Here is a 22,692-nt window from a genome sequence, read left to right on the forward strand (position 1 = left end):
TGTGGTCAGTGAGCATGCTCACTAACTGAATTCTGCACTTTGGTGAATTTTCTCATCAGAAACAGATGTGCAGATGTACATGTGATGCATTAAGAGATTGATTCATCATACACTACAGACAGCTTCACTTATACTTGGAGCTTTTTTAGAGTGCTTACACTTGAGCGAGACTGAATTCTGTGATATATTTTACTATAATGTAAATATTCTTTGCTTGTTGTTTGAATAATAGAAACTTAAAGTCACATCAACCCTATAAGTATATATTCATATACTATAAGTATTACTATATATTATAGTAATACTATAATAATGCTCTGCCTTAGGAGCTGAAACAGGACATTTCCAGTTTCCGCTATGAAGTTTTGGACCTTCTGGGTAACCGAAAGCCGCCCCGGCGGAACTATTCCTCCAGCAGCGAGGCCACGCTTCGAGATGAGGTCAGTGATGATGGCGAGGCCTGTCACCATAGTGACGGGAGCAGCATTGGGGCCAAGGGTGTGTCTTTCAAAACTGTTACACCCTCGGATCCGTCGTACGGAGTCTCTGCCCTCTTTCGCTCCATCTCCGGAATGGAGGTCGCTACTACTACGACGACGGTGCCACCATCTGCAAACAGGGAGGGTAAACCAAAGATCAACGGACTGAGGAAGAACCCCTCGCCCTCCTCGTCCCTGTCCTCAGTGGCTCCAGCAAGACCTGCACTTTCACGAACTTGGAGGCGGTTGTCCCGCTTCTCTAGTTCCAAGAAGAACTCTTTCAGACGGCTCGGCCTGCTGTTCTCACGCATGGGAAGCCACCTTCCGCAGCCGGCAGGTGTCACCGCTGCAACCTACACTATCTCAGATGGATTGCTTCACCCGCCGGGGGCTTGGAATGATTTGGGCTTCACCAGGGGTGTCGGTCCCGTCACCAGAAGCGATGCCAACCTTAATCAGGTGGACATGGGTGCTTTAAATGAGGGTGACGGTGCCATGACGACCAATGGACAGAGAGCTAACGGAAGGGATGCTTTACTGACATTAGGACCTCTGTCCCCACCCTCTTCCCTGCACTGTGCTTCCAGTTTCTCCGCCTCCAGCTCCCACCTCCTGGACTCAAATGAGGACGTGTTCCAGGGATTGGTCGGGCCCTGTGGTGGACAAATCCCAGACTCCTCCCGCTGGGTAACGGAACAGGACGATTCGTTGACCACGCAGCTATAGTATTGCTAGTATGTACTGTACAGCACTTTGATAACAACAATAATGAGTGATGATATCAATAACTATGACCTTAACCACAACCGATTCTTCTGTTCCTTCTTTTGTTTGCTGCTGCAATGTTTGTAACTTCTTTCTGAAATTTAACCAAATCAGAAGTTATTTACAAGAGATATGGGATGAGTGTATTCAGAATATAGGGACAGAAAAGTGACATCATCAGAGAAATGCAGGCTTGAATTTTTTATCTTCATTACATCACATTGTTCACCCAACAGTGAAAATTCTGAAAACTGTTTATCAATTTCATGTCATTCCAAACCTGTTTGATTTTTTCCTTCTTCTATAGAACACAAAAGAAGATTTTGGCTAACACTGACTTCTATTAACCATTTTCTTAAGTTTCTTAAGAAGGTTACAGTAAAACAAACACATTGCAGAATGTTACTGTTGGGATCCAACCCATCCATTTTTTTTTATTTTTTATTGTTAATTCAAAAATGTTATATTACATTAGTAAAATAATTTGTGAGTGCTGTTTCATGAACTCTAAACCACAGGAATCAACCGATTCATGCCATTCAAATTTTAATTCAACTTTATATCTCCAATGTGACCAGAAGCATTGTCAGTTCATGTATTTCTTTTTTATAGAAAGTTCTCATTGGAAACTGTACTTGAGCGAGAAACACATCTGATATGGACCTACAGTGTATGTTTAAGGACATCATGCTCTTGGTGGAACAGGTTTGATGTTTGTTTGTTTTTCTCAGTAACTGATCAGTGAGCCGTTGGCACTCATGCGGTGAAGGTTTTTCACTTTAGTGCTATTATATGTGCACATCATAGTGTGATATTACTCATGTTATGCACCCGGAGGGCTGAAGTTATGCTAGAATCTAACATGACTGAAATCTTATTTTTGTATTCTGAATAGCATGTACAAATGATTTAATTTCAAGACTGTTTTAGTCTAGACAGACATTGTTTATACATTATACTATTATAATGTTTTTGGAGCTTTTCTTTGACTGCTTACTTTTTACTGTATGTGAATATTAATTAGTACATTATAATAATCAGGTATAGGGGAGATGTCCAGAGACATGCATCGAATAAGACATCCCCTTGCTCTGCGATGATGAATGCTGACGAACCATGCACAGTGCCAATGCTAAAATATTCAGACTTTAGGCCAACTCTGATATTTTACTGTATTATGAATATGGTATTGATGTAGTAAGAGGACATTTTTAATTTGACATGGTTTTATGTTGGAGAATATATATAAAAAGTGGTGAAGGAGTGAAAATTATCTAAACATTAGCATAAATAATCAGATTGAGGATATTTAACAATGAAAGCATTTATATTAAAAAAATTCAACAAAAAGATTATTGTCCTAAGGTCACTGTTTTAACATTTCTGAGTGATGCTGTCAGCTTCTGAAATATTTAACTGCAGGGGCTGAATGTTACAAAACAATGTCACATTTTAGGAGATTTGTTTCAGTGCTTTCAAATGAAACCTCACAAAGGGCACAATTGCAATGTGGGACTGTGAAATCCAGTAACATGACAGAATTGGTCAAGGCCTGATTGCTTTTGGCAAGGCGCTGTAAATGCTTATGTAAACACTTGAATGGAATACTTGCTCCTCTTGTATGATTCTTACCACTTTCTACTTTTCCTTGGAAATGTGTGAACATACGATGAAGATAAAAAGTATTTCTGACAGCCAGAAACTGAACTCAAGGGAATGCTGAATATGCAGATTCAATAAAGCTGAATAACCCTGGTGTTGTCTTTGAATTCTTGCCATTTCTCAACAAGATATAAATGCAGATATGTGCTTTACTCTTTCCTGGCTGTAGCTCTACTGTAGGATTAACAGTAAAGTAAGTAAGGCCCAGATTTTTGTCAATTATGAAAATGTACCTTAAAAAACTATACTATGTTCTACTGGGGAACATTTGTAATGCCAACACCATCGTACAATAGTTTTGTAAAATTGGCACTATAAGGTATTGCATAGAACACTGATTTATGTACCATGGAATATATGTATATATATATATATATATATATATATATATATATATATATATATATATCATAATTATTTCTGAAGGATCATGTAACTAAAGACTGAAGAAGTGGCTAAAAGAAATACATTTTAAAACATATTCAAAAAGAAAAATGACTTAAACTAGTACAAAATATTGGTAACACTTTATAATAACTGCACACTATTAATCATTAATTAAGCATTAGTAAACAGATAATTCATAATTTATAAAGCATTGATAGACAGTAATAATCAGTTTATAAATACAGATATAAATGCTATATTCTTGATTTAAAAGCATTTCTATAATGTGTAATTACATACTTTATTCATGATCAATTTATCATTTCTCAATGAAGTATATAGCATTATTTACAAACCAGTTATTTATAGTTGCCAGTATTTCATAAGATCACAATTCAGGTAGTTATAAAGCATTTAGTAGTGGTCAGTTAACTATTTATGTGAGCTCATCTAAAGTGAGGACTAGTTATGCCTTGTAAAGCATTTATAAAGGATAGTTAAAGGCTCAGTTATCTTCTAAACAAAAAAATAAACACAACACAATGATACAGGACATAGAAATATTAACAGCCTTTAAATCTCATTTGTAAAAGCTTTACAAGGCATAAATAGTCCTCACTATAGATGAGCTCACAAAAATAGTTAACTAACAACTACATGAATTAACCCTGAATTACAGTAGAAATACATGTTAATAAACCATTTATTAACACTATAAGTAATTATTACTATATGTCTGAATGAAAAGATGTATGAATGCACATTTAAATAGTTTATTAATCATTTACTTACAATTTCTAAGTGATCTTATGAACCACTGACAACTCCTTAATAAATGGTGTGTAAATAATGCTATACTTAATTTAGAAATGATAAATTGATCATTAATAAAGTATGAAAAAACAATTATTAAATACATTATAGATATGCTTTTAAATCAGGTATAAAGTATTTATATCTGTATTTATAAACTGCTTATAAATGTCTATTAATGCTTTATAAATGATGAATTAACTGTTTCCTAATGCTTAACTAATGATTAATAGCATGCAGTTATTATAAAGTGTTACCAAAATATTTTGTGCTATTTCTAACTCAATTCTTCATCAAATTAATTTGGAGAGCATAAGAGAGCATTTTTCATGGTACATGCATCATGTTGTATGGTATTTTCCCTAGTACTGTATCCACTGTAAAAATGGGCAGACTTTACCAGGGTTGAGAATAATTGATTCATATTGCATCGTTAATTACTTAATTGCAAATTGTAATGGTATTTTAGAGTCTTTTGCGAATTTTTTCCAAATGCCAGTCATATTGCCTATGAAAACCCTCTTCTTGTGCCCTTGGAAGTGCTGACTAATAGCTGTCAGGTTAAACTTCAGCATACTGTCCAAAGAACACATCTAATTGACCTCCTCCGTCATTTGAAATAATGCTGTTGATGACAGGAGCTGCCTATAAATTAGTTTGTTTGGGTAAATTCAGATAAATGTGGTGACTTCTCCTCTGCATTTCAATGACATTCCTGATTAAAATATAAATGTGGTCACTGATATGAGTGTAAAACATTTTAATGCATGTGAACTGTGCTTTAATGTAAACAGTGGTTCAACTTTCAATTCTATATATATAGAATATATTAGTACAAATGTATTATTATTACCATGATGGAATTGTTAAAAATGCCTTTTACAAATTAGTGGGAAATCTGTGAATAACAGAGAAAGTATTCCTTAGGGTACTTGGGAGGCTAAGATTATTGCCACTGTAGTAATCAGTAAACATGACATGCTAATTTATGAGTGCAATTTTCAAGTCTTGGGAAGAATCTAATTGTGTAGAGTGTAATGCCCTCTGGTGGTTGTGTCATCCATTGCACAAAAGTTCCGCTATTTAAAACACTTTCTTTGGTATATTTTATTTGTTTTGGTATATTTTGTTGCTAAATTTCAAAACGAAAACGTATTCTAGAGCCGGATCCGCTTATTCTACAATATTCAAGAAAACGTAGCTTTTGTTTCTATATTTAAATTAAGTGTACTGTACTAACAAAAATACACCAAGCCGCTCTTTCCTAAACTTGTAAACATGTCTTGGATTCCTCCCACGTTTTTCATTGGCTCCGTCATGCTACTTCAGCGTTCGTGATTGGTCCACTCGGCGCAGCTTCTGCGTCAACATACCACAGCGGAAGTGAAAGCCTTATAATAGCGGCTAAATAAGCATGTTCGATATTTTAGTATTTCACATTGTAAATATTTTCTGTTAAAAAGATGAATGTTTTTATCTGCGTCGTATTGTTTCTTGTAAGTGCCGCAGCTGCTAACAAAAGCGGGGATGATGACTGGGTGCATCTGCCAAATAAATGTGAAGGTAGACTGTCCCTAATTTATAATGAGTTAATATTTTGCTTTAAATACAGCATAATCGCTTGTGCATACCAGTCTTATTTTCAGCGCTTGATAAAATCATTTTATGCAATCGCAGACACATATTTTACACGATGTAATAGATCTGAGATATGTTATCATACTCAGTAACGTTACAGATGTCAGTGTGAATCAATAGCAATCTGCTTTTTTTTTTTATTCATAACAGTTGTACGTCGAAAGAGACATTTTATTTTATTAATTATTTATTGTTTTAATAATTAAGTCTTATAATTATTAATTCAAAATATTGCATTGGCATACTTGGAAAAATCAAGAGCAGGAGATTTCCTCTTTTTAACGGACCTCACTGGTTGTGTCTCAACACCTTGTGTGATCCCTACCTAGGCTGCATGTTTGGAACGTTGAATGGGTCTGTAATGACAAACAATGCCGTCTATGTAGGCAGCACACTAGGATTTGAGGGACCTCTGCTTTCTGTTCCTCTTCTGGCGCTGAATATGGTTTTTATGTTTCTATAGTGTGCAAATTTCTTAGTGTTGAAATGAAGTCTGCATTTGAAGAGACTGGCAAAACAAAAGAAGTGATTGAAACCAACTATCGCTTCCTGGATGATAAAGGTGCACCGCCAATCAAATATGTCAAATCGTAAGTCACTTTGTTTTCTCAGAGCAAATTTTGACCTTAGAAGGATCATTCATCCAAATGAAAATTGTCATTTACTTACCCTCAGCCTTTTCCAAACCTGTATGAATTTCTTTCTCCTGTTGAACACAAAAGAAGATATATATATATATATATTTATTAATTTTTTTTTATTTTTTTGCATACTACGGAAATCAGTGGCTACTGTCAACTGTTTTCTTAACAATATTCTTTCACCAATTCTAGTCTAGAAATGCAGGAGTACTATAAAGTAACCATGTCATACTGTTTTTGGATGCAGCGTGACTTATATTATATTAAGCGATGTCTTTTGCTTTTCAGTGATATCCGTTTCATAGAGGTGATGGAGAATGTTTGCTCAAGGATTATGCAGTACAATCTACACAAAGAGAGAGATGGAAGTAATCGCTTTGCAAAGGTAGGCTAACACATTTCCTTTATGCCTTCCACATTACTTTTAGTGAATTTACTTTTTTGGGGGGTTTATGAGTGAATAAAAATGTAAATTGTTTTGTGAATGAATACCCCAAGTTGCAATGGCAATTTCATATAATAAATGCCACATGAAAATTAAGCTTTGAAATTCGAACTGATAATTACTGTAGAAGTAAATGGAATGCAATTAAAAATTTCAGTATGATTTTTTTTTTTTTTTTTTTTTTTTTTTTTTTTTTACTGTATTCTGTGATGTGTTATAATGCATTATAGCTGGTGAAATCTGATCATTTGTCTTTCTCTGCTCAGGGGATGTCTGAGACATTCTCAACCTTACATAACCTGGTTAATAAAGGCGTGAAGGTGGTCATGGACATTCCTTATGAACTGTGGAATGAGACCAGTGCTGAAGTGGCAGATCTCAAAAAGCAGGTATGTGAGTGACTGAGAAATCTTAGAATTATGCCTGTTAGTGGGTTACATTTAAATTAAATTAAATTTAAAATGTAATTAAATTTAACTATATTAACACTACCGTTAAAAAGTTTTGAGTCATTAAGATAAAAAAAAGAAATTCATACTTTTATTCAGCATGGATGCTTTAAATTGATAAAATGTTATAGTATAACATTTTATACTAGTAAAGGCATATATAATAGTAAAGGCATATAAAATGTTACAAAATATTTATATTTCAAATATATGCTGTTATTCCAATTCATCAAAGAATCCAGAAAAAAATGCATCAGTTTTCACAAAAATGTTAATCAGCACAACTATTTTCATCATTGATAATGATGATAATGAATAACGTTTAACTTTTCTTGTAAAAATTGTTGATTCTGTTTCCTTTTCAAGCTATATCTGTGATTAGCATAGGTTAATGGGAGTGCAAATAAAACAATGTATGTAAATGCATGTTTGTGCAGCATATCTACAGGCATGTGGGAATTATGAGATTTGTGTTTTGTTCCCTCAGTGTGATGTGATGTTAGAGCAGTATGAAGAAGTCATTGAAGACTGGTATAAAGGCAGCCAGGAGGAAGATCTCACCACTTACCTGTGTGAAAAACACGTGCTGAAAGGACAAGACACTGGTAATGTGAAACTAACAGCTGTTTTACTCCAGCACAACCTCTTTTATAAGAGTTAAACCGCTCTAGACATAATATTATGACTACTTACAGACTAAACCTCTTGATCTCCTTTATCGGCACCAGCTTCAAGAGCTGTTGTTTCTGGGAAGCTACTCGAGGCTACAGGAGCAGTAATAGTACAAGACATAACTTAATGTGTAAAGCATGTGTTGATTTCTTGATAAATATAAATTATTTTAAGGAATTCATACTTTTACTAAGCATATCTGTATCTATATCTGGATATATATATATATATATATATATATATGTATATGTATATGTATATGTATATATATATATATATATATATATATATATATATATATATATATATATATATATGTGTGTGTATGTATGTGTGTGTGTGGGTGTGTGTTATTTTAATTAAAAACTGTACGAAATGTAAACATATATGTGACCCTGGAGCACAAAACCATGTCATAAGTAGTATGTCTATAGCAATAACCAACAATACGTTGTATGGCTCAAATTATTGATTTTTCTCTTATGCCAAAAATCATTAGGGTATTAAGTAAAGATCATGTTCCATATAGTTATTTTGTAAGTTTCCTACCTTAAATATATCAAAACTTAATTTTTGATTAGAAATATGCATTGCTAGGAACTCCATTTGGTCACATTTAAAAGTGATTTCCTCAGTATTTATCTATTTTTTTATATATAGTTGTATCTCAGCAAAATATTGTCATAAAATGTATGCATCAATGTTAAGTTTATTTATTCAGCTTTCAGATTATGTATTAATTAAATTTTTATGACCGGTTTTGTGGTCCAAGGTCACATTTGTCAAAGTATTGTTTGAGAAGTACTCAAAGTATGACATCTTAGTTAGAATACCAGTTGGGTTGTAAATGAGTAAATACAAATAGCTGTCTTTCTTCATATGACCAGCTTGTTGCTTCCTGTAATGAAATATTAATTTGGCATTGTACTGGCTCTTATGCCATTGCTATAGCAACCAATATAGATCTGCCAGAAAAAGACATCACTTCCTGAACACGCAGCTCTGATTTGATCAGTTGTTGCTAATAACAGTGAGGACAGTCTGTATAAAGATCAGGACTGTAGAAACATGTTCTTCTGACTCTCTCTGCAGGCTGTCTTAAAGAGAACTGGGCTGGGAAAAAGGGAGACATGGCAGCTATCGCAGAGGACAAGAAGAAAAAGAAGGGCAAAAAGAAGAAAGGTAAAGACACTGAGGATGGGCAGAAAAAAGAGAAGGTGAAGAAGAAGAAGAAGAAGAAAAAGTCCAAGCTGACTGAGACTGAGACCAGCAAGCGGAAAACTGAAGAAGCTGGATACACCTCTGATGAGGAGATCCAGAAGAAACTTCCTCTTAATCAGGATAAAACTGAACTCTGATAGATTTCTTTACTTTTTTTTTCTCTCTGACATTTGTCTCACTGATATCTACATTAATGACTGATATTGAGATGTACGTGGAGTTTTTGTTAGAAGAAGGTAATATTGAGGTCCTCATTCTAGATCACTTGTTACATTAACTCCATCCAGGAAGAAGCTAAAATCAAATGCCATTACAAATCCAGAAATGGAAGCTAAACCAATCAAACTCTGCTGTAGCTTGTGTTTGTTCTCACGCTGGTTTCATATCAGTTACATTATATACAAGCTAAAATCTTTTTTCAGGGAAATGTCTGCCTTTTGAAGACTCTAGTGTTTTGAATCAATCAAGTTGGCAATTGTTGGAATGGATTCTGGAAATCCTTGTGGTTCTCATTTCTTTTATTCTTGACTCATCTCACTGAGTCCAACACAATAACCCCACCACCTCCCAAATTTGAGTTTAGTTTATGAATTTAGTCATGAAGTTTTCTTATGCCTACTGTTTCTTTTAATTGCCATTGATTTCACAGGAAAAGATCCTTCATAGATTCCAAGTAAGGAAATACATAATTGGAGCTTTTTCTGTATTAATATTATTAGGTTTTACAAATCTTAATCTATCTTTTTCTGTGTTGGAAAATATTTTTTGGTTAACTTTTATGTGATGCAACAAATGCATACATTTTTTTTTGAACTTGGCATCTCATAAAGTCTCTAAATGTCCCACATTTCTCATTTCAGTTATGCAGATAATGGGAGAAAACCCTGAGAAAATACCTGGGACCTTTTCTTTCTTTCTGTTATCCAATTAAGTGTGTGCCATTTTTGCTTGATCTGTTCATATTAGATTTTTGCATTTGCTGTGTGTATGTATGTGATGTCACGGAATGTTTAAGTTACAGTTTTATTTAATATTTTACTCAGAAGTATTGTTTACTTAATCTGTTTATCTGATATCAGCCATCACTATTTCCAGAGATGTGTGTGTGAGAGTGAGTGAGTGTGTATGGGTGCATGCGTGTGTGTGTGTGTGTGTGTGTGTGTGTGTGTAAGAGAGAGAGAGAGAGAGTGAGTGTGTGTGTTTGAGAGAGAGTGTGTGTGTGTGGTCTTGTTTTTGTGACATATCAGGACACAACTTTGTATAATGACATGGGTATGACACAGGTATTACAAGGAGAGGGTTACTTATGAGGACATAACCTATGTCCCCCATTTTTCAAAACGCTTAGAAATCATACAGAATGAGTTTTTTTTTTTTTTTTTTGAGAAAGTAAAAATGCACAAAGTTTCCTGTGAGGGTTAGAGTTAGGTGTAGGGTTGGTGAAGGATGATAGAATATACAGTTTCTACCGTATAAAAACCATTACGCCTATGGGATGTCCACACTTTTCACAAAAACAAATGTGTGTGTGTGTGTGTGTGTGAGAGAGAGAGAGAGAGTGAGAGCTCCTGCAGGTGTTTGTGGGCCTATTCTGATTACTGTTGTTTGGGGTGTGTGTGAACGTTATTGACCTTAGCTCATTAGCTGAGGCGTTTAATAAGTGTTGTAGATGACTGATGAATAAAAGGGAAAACTGACTACAACTCTTGAAAAAAACTCGGAAGGAAACGTTTTTAAACGGTAGTTTTCCAGTCTTCACCACAAGAGGGTGGTAACACCAAGAAGGAAGAAGAAATCCTGGCTTGATAAGAGATTGTAGTAAAGTTTTATTCGATTGTGCACGTGTCGCGAGGACATTCTGTATGATTATTTGTATATAATTCAAATTATATATTTTTATATAATTAAAAATGGTAAATTAATTTAAAATCAGTTTAATTTAAGGTGTAAACATTGTATTTAAAACTAACTGTCGATAACTTCTATTTGAGCAGTGCTATACCCTCAACAGAAAGAAAAGAAAAAACGAAACTTAAGGAAATCCATTAATATTTCTTTCTCATTTTTATTAGAATTAATGAAGCAATGCTCTTCAGACAGATGTAAATAATGGTGTGTTATGAAGAAGCGTCTGTCACGAGGCCTGTTTATCAGTAGTGACCCTGCTGCAGTGCAGAAGGCTTTGTCCGCATTTCCACTCCTCAATGTCACATTCCTCTTCTGTTATGTTTGAGCAATCTGTATTTGCCCTTCAGTATTGGAGCAAATGGCTATTCACTTGCACAAACACATCTCAATGAATAATTCACAAAAACAAACATCTTGCACCCAGGATAAAACCTTTTCATTTTTGCTATCAGTAAGACTGCGAGACTCTTCCTATGGCAAATGGAGAACATCGAGAATTTGATTGTTCTCTAATCTATGAGAATAAAAAATATTGATCTTTTACATTGCAATCACCTGGTATATTACACAAGAGACAGTACGTGTGAGCAGGAATATGAATCTCTCTTCTCTGGCCCGTTGTTTTGTTGTTTTGTTTTGCTCCAGTTTTGTTCGACCATGTCTGTCTATATGAAATCATTTATGACCCTGGATGGTTTCCCCATGAAAATGGTGCCCAAATAACCACATAATTAATCTCTCTCTGTCTTTAGGCCTACCACATTTCATACAATATCATCATTTTGACATAATCTGTTTAATTGATACTCAGTTGATTGTAGAAAATACAATTATTTATTTTGTTTATTGAGCTAATTTGAACTTTTTACAATTCTACTTAACCTTTAATTGTAAAGAAGACAGTTTATTCATATATTTAATGCAGATGTAAAACGGTTACATAAAAAACATTAACTAGTGATAAAGACATAATTTAAGTTTTAATAATTAATGTTTATATTCAGCAATAATGCATTACTCAAAAGTTGCCAGTGGAAAAAAAAAGTTACTAAAAATGTATTTAGTTTTTCACACAAAAATTAAGTGGCACAACCATTTGTCAAAATTATGATGAAATAATATAAGAAATGTTCCTTGAGTACTAAATCGCCATATAATGATTTCTGACAGATCATGTGACACTGAAGACTAAATTGTGAAGAAAGTATAAAGTGAAGATACTGAAGAACATTCAGCTTTGCGTCACAGGAATAAATTACATTTTACAATATATTAAAATAGAAAACAGTTACTTAAATTCTTAGAATATTTTACTATATATATATATATATATATATTAATAGTAATATAATATATCATAATATATATATATATATATATATATATATATATATATTAATAGTAATATAATATATATATATATATATATATATATATATATATATATATATATATATATATATATATTAATAGTAATATAATATATCATAATATATATATATATATATATATATATATATATATATATATATATATATATATATATATATATATATATATAATTTATTTATTTTTGTAATGTATTTGCAATCAAGTAAATGTATCCTTGATGAGACTTCCTTCAAAAACACGAACCAACCCCAAACTTTTGAACAGTATTGTAGGACTATAAAAAAAATATATTAATTCATTTTTCTTGTATCAGTCATTTAAAGAAACCTTTAATTCTTCTGCACAGTGTAAGTCAAAAGAGTGAAACACTGGTCATTTTAGATGAGGACAAACATCCTCTGTTATCTTTAGATGTCAAGTCAAATGTTGTTCATGAGTTCAATGACTTAATCACGATTTAATAATTTCCATTCAAAGCATTTCCTCCCTTTCCATCCCACCAAATATGGGTTATCTAGTTAAAAATGGTCTAATTTAAGCCTTTTCCCTAAAAATGTGTCTTTATTTTTGAAGGCTGTGGTGCATGAAATGGGTCTATAACTCACTGGAATCTACAAGCTTCTTCAAATCACATTTTTAAAAAAAAAAGACAAAAAAAATCTGGGCTGCCTTTTTTATGGGAAACAAAATGAACTCATGTTTCTGTTGTGAATATTATGGGCAAATCAGTCAATCAGTGCATATGACTATCTATAGTCATCGTCGCACCACCCTGAGAAAACAGCAACCACCCTCAATGCATCCTGGGAATAGACTGACATATCAGGCACATTTCTGTTTATCCCGCTCGGGGGAATTGAAAGAACCCACAACTTGCCTCATCCTTTTAAAGAAAATATCAAACAAGTTTCTGTATTGGTTTGCAGTTGTACACTGTAAGAATTTTTTTAAGTTAATTGTATTAGTGTATAGTGTAAAAAAAAAAAAGGATTTCACTTTTTTGGCTTCGGAACGTTTCTTTGTAATAATTTGTGAAAATTGCTAGCAATTTCAAAGTGTGCAAATTGTTTACAAGATAATTTTGTATTAAAAGTTTTCTTGATTTTTGAGGTTTCACTTGTTTTTTTGTTTTTTTTTTCCAGTCTGCTTAGTTAATGCTTACACAATATCCTTTATGCAGTTCCTGTAACGTAGAGACTCCAAACTTGCGCACAGCTAAAATAATATATTTTCCAGGATGTTGAACAGAGCTGAAAACACAAACAAGCTCAACAGTCCTCTTCAAGTTTACAAGCACTGATATATTTCTCACAAAACAATCATAGCAAAACAGATGCCATTTCTGTATCCTAAACATATATTTATCTTCCGCTCCTATCTTTTGCTAGCTGTAGTTATGAAACCACACTTTTCCCACGTTCCCAAATTGTCATTTCCCATTTTTAGGGAGCAATTCCAAATCAAGAGTAGTTTGTTTTCTAATCTATTTATGGTCCCCACAGATTTATGGTCTCGAGTGATATACGAAAGAAAAATATTATAAATCCATGTTACAGTACTGCACTTTGAGTCATGATATCATTTATTTGGATATCATACAGCAGGAGCTGTTGGAGTGCTGTTGTAAAATAGAAATATCAGTATGGAGTAATGCTTAGCTTGTGTCTGGCCACGAGAAGACCACAAACTGAATGTCAATGAGGACTTTGATACGTGTCAGTAAAGGCCGATATGTAGCAGTGGAGGCATTTAAGCACTAATGGGGTCTCATTTGCATGACCTGAATCAATAGGATTGTTTGATGGCTTTAGCTACATCAGGAACGCTATTGACGACAAGGTGACACCAGTGACATGAGCGTTGCTTTGTTTATTTGTGTTGTCGGTTCATTCTGGTGCACAAAATGGTGACAGACATCGATCTAGACCTTTCAAGACATCATTTAGCATTCGAATGCCTATCGGATGGATGGCTCATCCCGACAGTACCAGCAGGGAATTCTGTTCTGCGGGAAGTCTGGTTTCCTCTTTAAGTAACTCACAGACTAAATAAAGACTCGTGCGTTGGGGAAAATGCCAAATGCATAAGAAAATATCCTCTGCTGTCTTAGTGTCTAGTTGGAACTTATGATAAAATGGCAAGTGAATCGAATCGCTGTAAATGCTGAAAAACATGAAACCACATCTACAATATCAACAGGTTCCTTCTTACAATAATGAGGGAAAGATTCCAAAAATATTCAGTAGTTTTTCCATCTGAAAGCCAATAAAATAATGCAAGGTCTTACAAAGAAAACTCCCACATAAGGTTATTCAAACCGAAGAACAGGTGAATATTTTAAACAGTATTAAGAAGCTAAACTGAACTACAAAGAGAGATAAATGGACTGCAGGACCAGAAGATGTACATACAAGAGAAAAGCCATGAAATGTAAGATTCCAAACTCTTTGAGTCTTTAAACAAGTATGAAACACAACCTTTTTTATTTATCTTTTTTTTTTTCATTTTCCTCAGCCTGTCCTGAGGGCATTAGACTGAAGGTCACTGTCCTGAAGGGATAATGCCAAAACATCATCCAGTCGCTTCCAAACGCTGCTTCAAAAAAAAAAGTAAAAGTACATCAACAGTGCTCTCCACAGAGCTTAAACAAGGAATTAAGCACAGTGTATGTAGATAAAACAACAGTGGAGGATTCTGGAATGTTGTGTGGATGGAGCATTGGATTGGGTCAAGGAGAAGATCTTCTCCAGTGTAGCTCACTGCATAAAACCTTGAAGTCCTCTCTTCAGCATTCAGAAAGTGTGTGATGTGGAGAACATCCCTATCCACCTCTTCTTAGTACATTATTGGATTTTTTGTGTATGCTCTGCTTTCTGCAATTAAAGAAAAGCAAAAGAAAGGTTTGAATTTGTAAACATAAAGACAACTGACATCTCTATATTTCATTTGATATGTAACAATTATTTAAATATGTGTAAAAGTGTTAAACTTCTCTGGGCCATTTAATGGGACTTTCATATTTAATAAAGGTTTTAAAGGTTTAACATTTCATAAAAGGTTGGGGTCTGTAAGATACTGATTGATTGTTGTTTGTAAAATAAATTAAAACTTTTATTTAGTTAGGATGCATTAAATTAAACAAAAGTAACAGTTAAGATAAATGTATTTATTTCAAATATATGCTGTTCTTTTGAACTTTCTATTCATTCAAGAAAATAATTTCTTGATAAAAAAAAAATGTAAAGAAAAGAAATGGATGATGGTTTCAGTTTTTCCATCACAGGAATTAATTACGTTATATAATATATTCAAATAGAACACAAAATAATTTTTGACAACATTACTGTTTTATTGTATTTTTAATAAAATAAGTACAGCCTTGGTAAGGTTGCCAGGTTTTCACAAAGAAACCCACCCAATTGCTACTCAAAACTAGCCAGTTCCCCAGGAAAATGCACATTTCATGGGCTAAATATCGCATTATTGGGGTTGCTTCAACCCGTGGACGTGAAAAAACAATCCGTGGCAACAGTGTTAATGTAGCCTAATTCCACAGGAAAACTGTGGATGTGGCAACACTGAGTATAAGAGACTTGTTTCAAAAACATAAAAAAAAAATGTGTATCAACCCCGAACGTTTGAATGGTAAGAAAAAATTATTACAAATAAAATCAACTCGTTTTTTTCTACCAAGTTTAGAGTCATAAAAAATTTATTTTTATTTAAGTAAAAAAAAAGGTGGGCCTACCATTTGATCAACATGTTGAAAAACTCTACATAATAAAATAAAAATAATAATAAATTAATGTATTTCTAACATATTACAGAATTTCAAATGCCCCTTTAACTAAAATAGCCCATTATGCACATCATGGAAAAAAGACATTATACAGTAAATGAACACCTCCAGTCCAGTGCTGTGCCTACATGTATCCGATTTTCTCGACATTAGGGAGCCATTTTAATAAAATGAACACAAGGTGAAATTCAAGTAATTTATCATGTAGCTTTAGCTGTCTCTCGGAGGGGGAGAGAGGGAGAACGGCCAGCTGCAGAAACAGATAAACGGGTGGAAGGGCGGCGCTGGAATATTCATGCGGCGAGGCTTTGCTTACACAGGAACCTTGCAATTAGTCCCCAGTCTTTTGATTCATCTGTGTGTTTATTTGCTAATGGTTTCACTCTGAGACAGAGGGAGCCGATGATCTCATCTGTTTGGAGGACACGGGCGAGTGACACACGGTGTTGCTGAGAAAGACTGATGGGAAGGGGAAGTGAGGTCAAGACAACAAATCTGAATAAGCCACAGCTGAAACTGTGCACATCCATATACATACACACTGTATATACAAGTGTGTTGACAGGCATGTTTTGTACAAGGACTTTTTTTTTTTACGGATGTTAATACTTTCATTCAGCAAGAATGCATTACATTGATTAAAGACAATGTAATGTGGTTACAAAAAATTAATCTTTCAAATAAATGCTGTTCTTTTGAACGTTTCTATATAAGCATATATATATATTAATACTTATATATCTCTATGAAAAGGGGCCAGTTCATCTAGGTTTCTATTAAATGTAATACCTTGTAACAAGCAGTTGTCCTCCGGGCTTCTGCATCGCTCCGTCTCTGTGTCCAGACTGATTGGATCTATGTTAACAGACAGCGACAGCTGACAAAGCCTGCTGAAAGACTATCGGCCTGAATGAAACTCTCTGAGTGTGTGTGAGAGCGTCTCACCGTGTGTGAGAGCGTCTGATGAGGTGGCCTGCTGTAAGGCCTGCTCGATCTGCCCTCTCCGCTTGGACTCATATTCCAGCGCCTCCTGTAACCTCCTCTTTGCCTTCTTCTCCTTCTTCAGACGTCTCTGAATGGTAGCTGGAGGAGAAAATATCCATGTGTAAACATCAAATGAAAATAAACGATTTTGGTATTAGATCGCAACATTTTACCTCGACTGTGTAGCTCAGAGGTGAGCTGCCTCTCTAGACTCTCTCTCATCTCTCTCTCTCTGTACAGCTCCATCTTGAGCTCTCTCCTCTCCTGCTGAAGCTGCTTCTCCTGCAGACGGGCGTTCTCCAAAGCTACCTTTAGCAGACCCTGCAACACGTGTCCACATGTTATTGACGCTGAACTTGTTTGTATGAGTGTGTTTGTGTGTGTGTGTTATACCTGGACATTAGTGAGCAGTGTCTCGACGGAGGAGAGGCCGTCTGTAAAAAGAAGGGACGCGGGGAAGCCAGAGGACAATGATTGAGCTGGGACCTTCTCAAAGATTGTTGGTTTCACTGCATTTTGTTCAACTGTCAAATAATAAACACAAAGAGATGAATTCAGTTGACTGTTAAAAGAATAGTTTAGCTGTAAATTTAAATTCTGTCATTTACTGAAATAAAGTAAACATTGTGTAAAATTGCAGCTAGTTGGCAAGGCAACATTTGTCATTTTCATTTAGTTTAAACTGATGTACTATAATTTAAACAAAAATAAATAATTAAAAAAATATGTAGACATTTAAAAAAGATATTACAATTATAAGAAAATGGAAAAAAAAACTATACTAGCGTGATGATACTAAAAAAACAGTATCTTTTTCTTTTTGAAGAATATGCTTAATATATAGTTATAATTGAACTACATCAGTTAAGAAATCTACAGAAAATCCCTGTTGTTTTAGCTTTTGGTTGCTCTTTTTGAGTGAGAGCATTGGGTTGTTTAATCTTTTTGAAAGTTAATTGTTTATGCTCACCAAGGTAGCATTCATTTTTTTAATTAAAAATACAATCAAAACAGTCATATTAGGAAATATTATGATTTATAATAACTGTTTTAATATTATATTGCATTTTAACGTAATTTATTCCTGTGATGGTGGAGCTAAAGTTTCAGCAGCTACTCCAGTCTTCAGAAAGTTCAAAAGAACAGCAATGATTTAAATATAATTAATTGTAACATAAAAAAAAATTATTTTGGTCAGTTTAATACACCCTTGTTGAATAGAAAAGTATTAATTGAATTGTATATATATATAGAAACTCTCACTGATCCAAAATTTTACAACAGTGCAATCTGTATGTCAATTTATGCTTTTTATACATTTGCTAGTAGAGGATGAAGCAAGGCATGAGCATATTATTTTAATTGTTTTGAGATTGCTTGTATTTAGAAACTAGAATATCCCATTACAACATACAACATACCATTACATCACCCGACTAAACTCAATGCAATATAGTGGCTCTGTGCAAATAATTGAACTATAATGAGAGCAGAAGAGGTCAGAGGAGAGGCTTTTCTGTAATGTTATGTTATATTAAATTTGATTTTTTTTTATAAAATTTCCTTTATATGGAGGAAACTCACCCCTGTCGTTGGAAAGTCTGTTCATATGCAGAGTTGAGTCTGTCTCACTTTGTTCATCATGAACATCATATGCTACAGAGAGAGAAAGAGATGTATAAAGACAGCAGACAAATGAAACAAGAAGTTTCAGAGAAACACGGACTATTGCCAACATGTATTGCTTTGTGCTGTTATTGTGTATGCAGTCATTGCAAGCCTCGTTGATTAGTTTAACTTTTTTTCCTCAATGTAAATCATATAATGTTGTTTTCTATGGACATTATATGCAAGATATTATGAAACAACAGTAATATCACACTTCAAGATGTTAACCACAGTAACTGGGTCTCTGTAAATACAGTAACACTGAGAAACCACATATGGATTGGTTTAGCACATTGTGTTTGATAAGGTGTTCCAACTGGACAACAGACCAATGACAGGCTCATGTTCAATTATATGGAAATAAAATAAACAATTGGTTTATTATGTTACGGTCTGTAATATTTTTTTAATGTTTTACTTATATGCCACAATAATTTATTCGAATTACATTACCGCCCAAATGTTTGGGTTCAGTAAGATTTTGTAATGCTTTTTGTGGAAACTTTGTGAACATTTTGGTCAGATTAATGCACCCATTCTAAAAAAAATAAAATAATTTATTCTTAAAAAAAAAAAAAAATTATATACGGTATATATTTTTAATCACCCCAAACTTTTAGTGTATGTTCATTTGTGAGATTCGCTCAGCAGAGACTGATGATTGTTTAATTAAACTTTAATAACTGTAATTAATTGCATATTATTATGTCATTAATTCAACTGACAGCCCTAGTTAATATGCAAGCTCACTCACTCAAACCCAAGGGTGTTTTTTGAGGAGAGTGTGTGTAAGGCTGTGAGGGGCTGCTGGGAACTGAACTGGTTAGTTGAGGTGAGGGTTCAGTTTTCTGAGGAACATTCCCATCTATGGATGGTGTCAGAGAGGGGCTCTCGTCAAAACACTCCTGCTGAAATAAAAAAAGAGAGTTCAGTCCTGCAAACCTAAATAAACTCTCCCCACATGACAACACATCTATATCGCCCCAGTTTAACAGAGTCAGCTTGCCTTACATTCATATCACCATTAAGGATTTGTCATAGAATAAAATCTTTTTTAAGATTCAGATTTGTGGTAAGCTATGGAAGCTTGTTTCTGCCACAAGATTAAAAAAAATCTGTCAATTCTCACTTTTTTACCTCAAAATTCTGCTTTTATATCTTGCAATTCTGAATTATTTTTGTGACTAATTATGAAATATGAACGCTGAGAAGAAAAAATTGCAATTACCTTTTTTATTTTCAGGCAGAAACCCCCAAAAAGTGAATTACCAGATGTAAAATGCTAAAATGTAAACTCAGATTATCAAAGAAAAATGTTAATTTGCTAGAAAAAGTTTGAATTGTGAGATAAATAAAAGTAGCAATTACCTTTTAATTTTTTTTATTTATTTAATTTTTTTTTTCATTAAGTGGCAGAAACAAGCTTCCATACTAATCTCTGAAAGCCACCTGACCTTTGATTACCTAAAGCAGTTTAGACCCCTTTGGACCAAGTGGACCAGCAAATTGCATTAAAGGACTCAAATAAATAAACTAAAGCTAGAATTGTGTGAACAGTCCCTAATGACCTTGCAGCAAAAGAGCTGTGTGTTCTAGTATCTGTTGTGTACAGTATGTCCAACCTTGATGGCAGATGTCGGCCTGGAGACGGGGCTGTGCACCTGTGCGCTGGCAACCATATTGGCAATTGTATTAAGGTGGTTCATCTGGTTCATTGCCATGGCAACAGAGGCGGGGGGAAGTCCAACAGGAAGCAGAGGATGGGGCATCATCATGAAGGGCAGGTCCAGTCCTATGAGAAGTAAGAAGAATGGAATAACTACTACAATTTGAGTCAGTCTATCACAAAAATCTATTGTATGGCTTCAGATGAGACTTAAAATTTAGCCATATGGACTACATTTATGATGCTTTTGCATATTAAGCTTAAATGCTCCAGTCACCATAAAATGTCCCAGTAACTGAAAATAGAAAGTTATACAGGTTTGAAACGACATAAGTGTGAGAAGCTACTGACAGAATATTCATTTTAAATTGAATGATCTCTTTAAACACATCAGGGTGTGAAAGTGAAAGGTTAATGCTCACTGTTGGCCAGTAGATGGGTGTGTTGGAGAGAGTTGAGCTGAGAGCTGTTCAAGCTGTGCTGTGTTTTCTCTGAAGACGTTGATGAACGCTTCTCTCTCTCCCAGGACAAAGCACTACATCCTGTTTAATCATAAAAGAATATTAAATATTAACAATATAGGTCGTTTTTAGGTTTTAACATGCATTTAGGTTTTAGCATAGCTAATATATAACATAGCTTTTATATTTGAACTTGCATTCATATTGTATTAATATATTTTTAGATTTTGCTGTGTCAGTAAGTTTAAATGTTCATTGAGATCCATATTAATATATAGATTTGTATATGTACTGTATGTAAAAACTTTTATCAGTTCAGATTTATAGATTAAGTTTTCAGCTAATAGATTATAACTGAATGGAGCTATAGTATAAACTATACTATGACTAAGCAAAGCAAGATATGTTGAAATCTATTAAAATACACAATTATAACAATATATAGAATTTAGTAGCATGAGTCAAATTTTTAAATATTTGTATGTTTTTTTTTAAGTGTTTTTTTTTTAACCTCGTACTGACATCTACTGGTGTGGATGTTACTGTAGAACTATCCTATTCACAGGCACTCTTGATACAAAAAATAACTACGACTAAAGTTTGTTAAAAGTACTATTCATTGCTTTAGGTAAGCTTTAAGTGCACATTTAACCACATACTATACTCAAAAATGCTTAGACAAATTAACTTTTACTAGAATCCTCCAAACAAGTGAGCAGAATACTACAGAATGGGCATATTTCATTATTTTGAATGAAAAAATGGAAACAATAAGATGTAAGTTAACCAGCGACCAGCAGCACCAATGAACTGAACTGATAATCTATCATCAGCATTCATGTCAGAGCCATTGGGAGCAGATGGTGTTTAGGTGGCAGATTTGTGGCGAAGGAATCAATGATAGCGCAGGATGAAGTCAGTCCCCTTAAGAATATCACATGCTCCAACCAATAAGGTCTACACACGACCCGACAAAAATAACCTGATTAAAAACAATAAAGCTCCCTCATTACGACACAACCCAACACTGCAGATACATTACAACACCACGGCAGCTTCGCAACCTGGGCTCTTCACCATGACATAAATACTGTACAATAGAGCTGCCATCTGTGCGACAATCTGCACGTCCGTGGAAATCAAGACTAGTGTCAACACAAGCTCACATATCTTGTGGGACTGGAGTTCTAACGTAAGTGAGAGGGTGCTAATTCACAGTAATCAGACAGATGAAGATGGATGAGAGGAGGGAAAGCAAGAGCAATCAGAGACAACAAGAGCTGCAGCTGTGCTGCGAAACACACTAAAACAAATGCAAACATGCACATGTACACACACATGTGCATACGGTATATTCTCCTGTGTCAAGTACTCAAATAGAAATGGCTTTCCGCTTTTGGTGTAAAGAGAAATACACTGTAAAATGGATTTCGAAAGTTCGGAACTGGAGTATGTTTTACAATAAAATACACCTTTTTTTTCAGTGTACGATGACAGATCTTTCTGTGAAATGTCAATGTGAAATCAATATTACTTTTTAGTACTTTTTAATAAACATTGCTGGTCTTATTATGCATGATTCCTAAGTGCATGTTATTCAATATACCTACAATTTTGTACTTGTAATTTTAGACAGATCTTT

The 22,692-nt window shown here is 34.1% G+C and overlaps 3 protein-coding genes across 8 annotated transcripts in view; 2 read left to right on the forward strand and 1 right to left on the reverse strand.

The window, feature by feature from the left end:
- trpc5a (transient receptor potential cation channel, subfamily C, member 5a) overlaps positions 1-3,013 on the forward strand; it is a 61,192-nt gene extending 58,179 nt beyond the window's left edge. For both annotated transcript variants that reach the window (XM_026204532.1, XM_026204531.1), the window contains exon 11: positions 327-3,013. In XM_026204532.1, the coding sequence (XP_026060317.1) occupies positions 327-1,205 (879 nt within the window). In that variant the 3' untranslated portion in view covers positions 1,206-3,013. The remainder of the gene's footprint in view (positions 1-326) is intronic.
- Positions 3,014-5,463: 2,450 nt separating this feature from the next.
- cnpy3 (canopy FGF signaling regulator 3) lies at positions 5,464-10,354 on the forward strand. Its single transcript, XM_026204533.1, has 6 exons — positions 5,464-5,669; positions 6,208-6,334; positions 6,674-6,770; positions 7,097-7,219; positions 7,767-7,884; positions 9,044-10,354. The coding sequence occupies exons 1-6, from the start codon at positions 5,570-5,572 to the stop codon at positions 9,307-9,309; spliced, it is 831 nt and encodes a 276-aa protein (XP_026060318.1). The 5' UTR covers positions 5,464-5,569; the 3' UTR covers positions 9,310-10,354.
- A 3,968-nt stretch (positions 10,355-14,322) lies between these two features.
- The window catches only part of dachb (dachshund b), a 35,265-nt gene continuing 26,895 nt past the window's right edge, over positions 14,323-22,692 (reverse strand). For 2 of the 5 annotated variants that reach the window (XM_026204538.1, XM_026204534.1), the window contains 9 exons: positions 21,012-21,131; positions 20,546-20,715; positions 19,678-19,831; positions 18,840-18,911; positions 17,649-17,779; positions 17,429-17,576; positions 17,217-17,354; positions 17,061-17,126; positions 14,323-15,345 (listed from right to left, as the gene is read on the reverse strand). In XM_026204538.1, the coding sequence (XP_026060323.1) occupies positions 15,308-15,345; positions 17,061-17,126; positions 17,217-17,354; positions 17,429-17,576; positions 17,649-17,779; positions 18,840-18,911; positions 19,678-19,831; positions 20,546-20,715; positions 21,012-21,131 (1,037 nt within the window). In that variant the 3' untranslated portion in view covers positions 14,323-15,307. The remainder of the gene's footprint in view (positions 15,346-17,060; positions 17,127-17,216; positions 17,355-17,428; positions 17,577-17,648; positions 17,780-18,839; positions 18,912-19,677; positions 19,832-20,545; positions 20,716-21,011; positions 21,132-22,692) is intronic. The other 3 variants (XM_026204535.1, XM_026204537.1, XM_026204536.1) reach the window with 3 other exon arrangements.

This window comes from Carassius auratus, chromosome 26 (assembly GCF_003368295.1).
Source record: "Carassius auratus strain Wakin chromosome 26, ASM336829v1, whole genome shotgun sequence".
NCBI classification, from domain to species: domain Eukaryota; kingdom Metazoa; phylum Chordata; class Actinopteri; order Cypriniformes; family Cyprinidae; genus Carassius; species Carassius auratus.

Bases quoted from the DNA above. Each gene is read 5' to 3' on its own strand.
- cnpy3 (XM_026204533.1), top strand. From the start codon at position 5,570: ATGAATGTTTTTATCTGCGTCGTATTGTTTCTTGTAAGTGCCGCAGCT. The intron at 6,771-7,096 runs GTAGGCTAACAC...TTCTCTGCTCAG, and splicing joins GAAGTAATCGCTTTGCAAAG to GGGATGTCTGAGACATTCTC. The intron at 7,885-9,043 runs GTAATGTGAAAC...CTCTCTCTGCAG, and splicing joins GCTGAAAGGACAAGACACTG to GCTGTCTTAAAGAGAACTGG.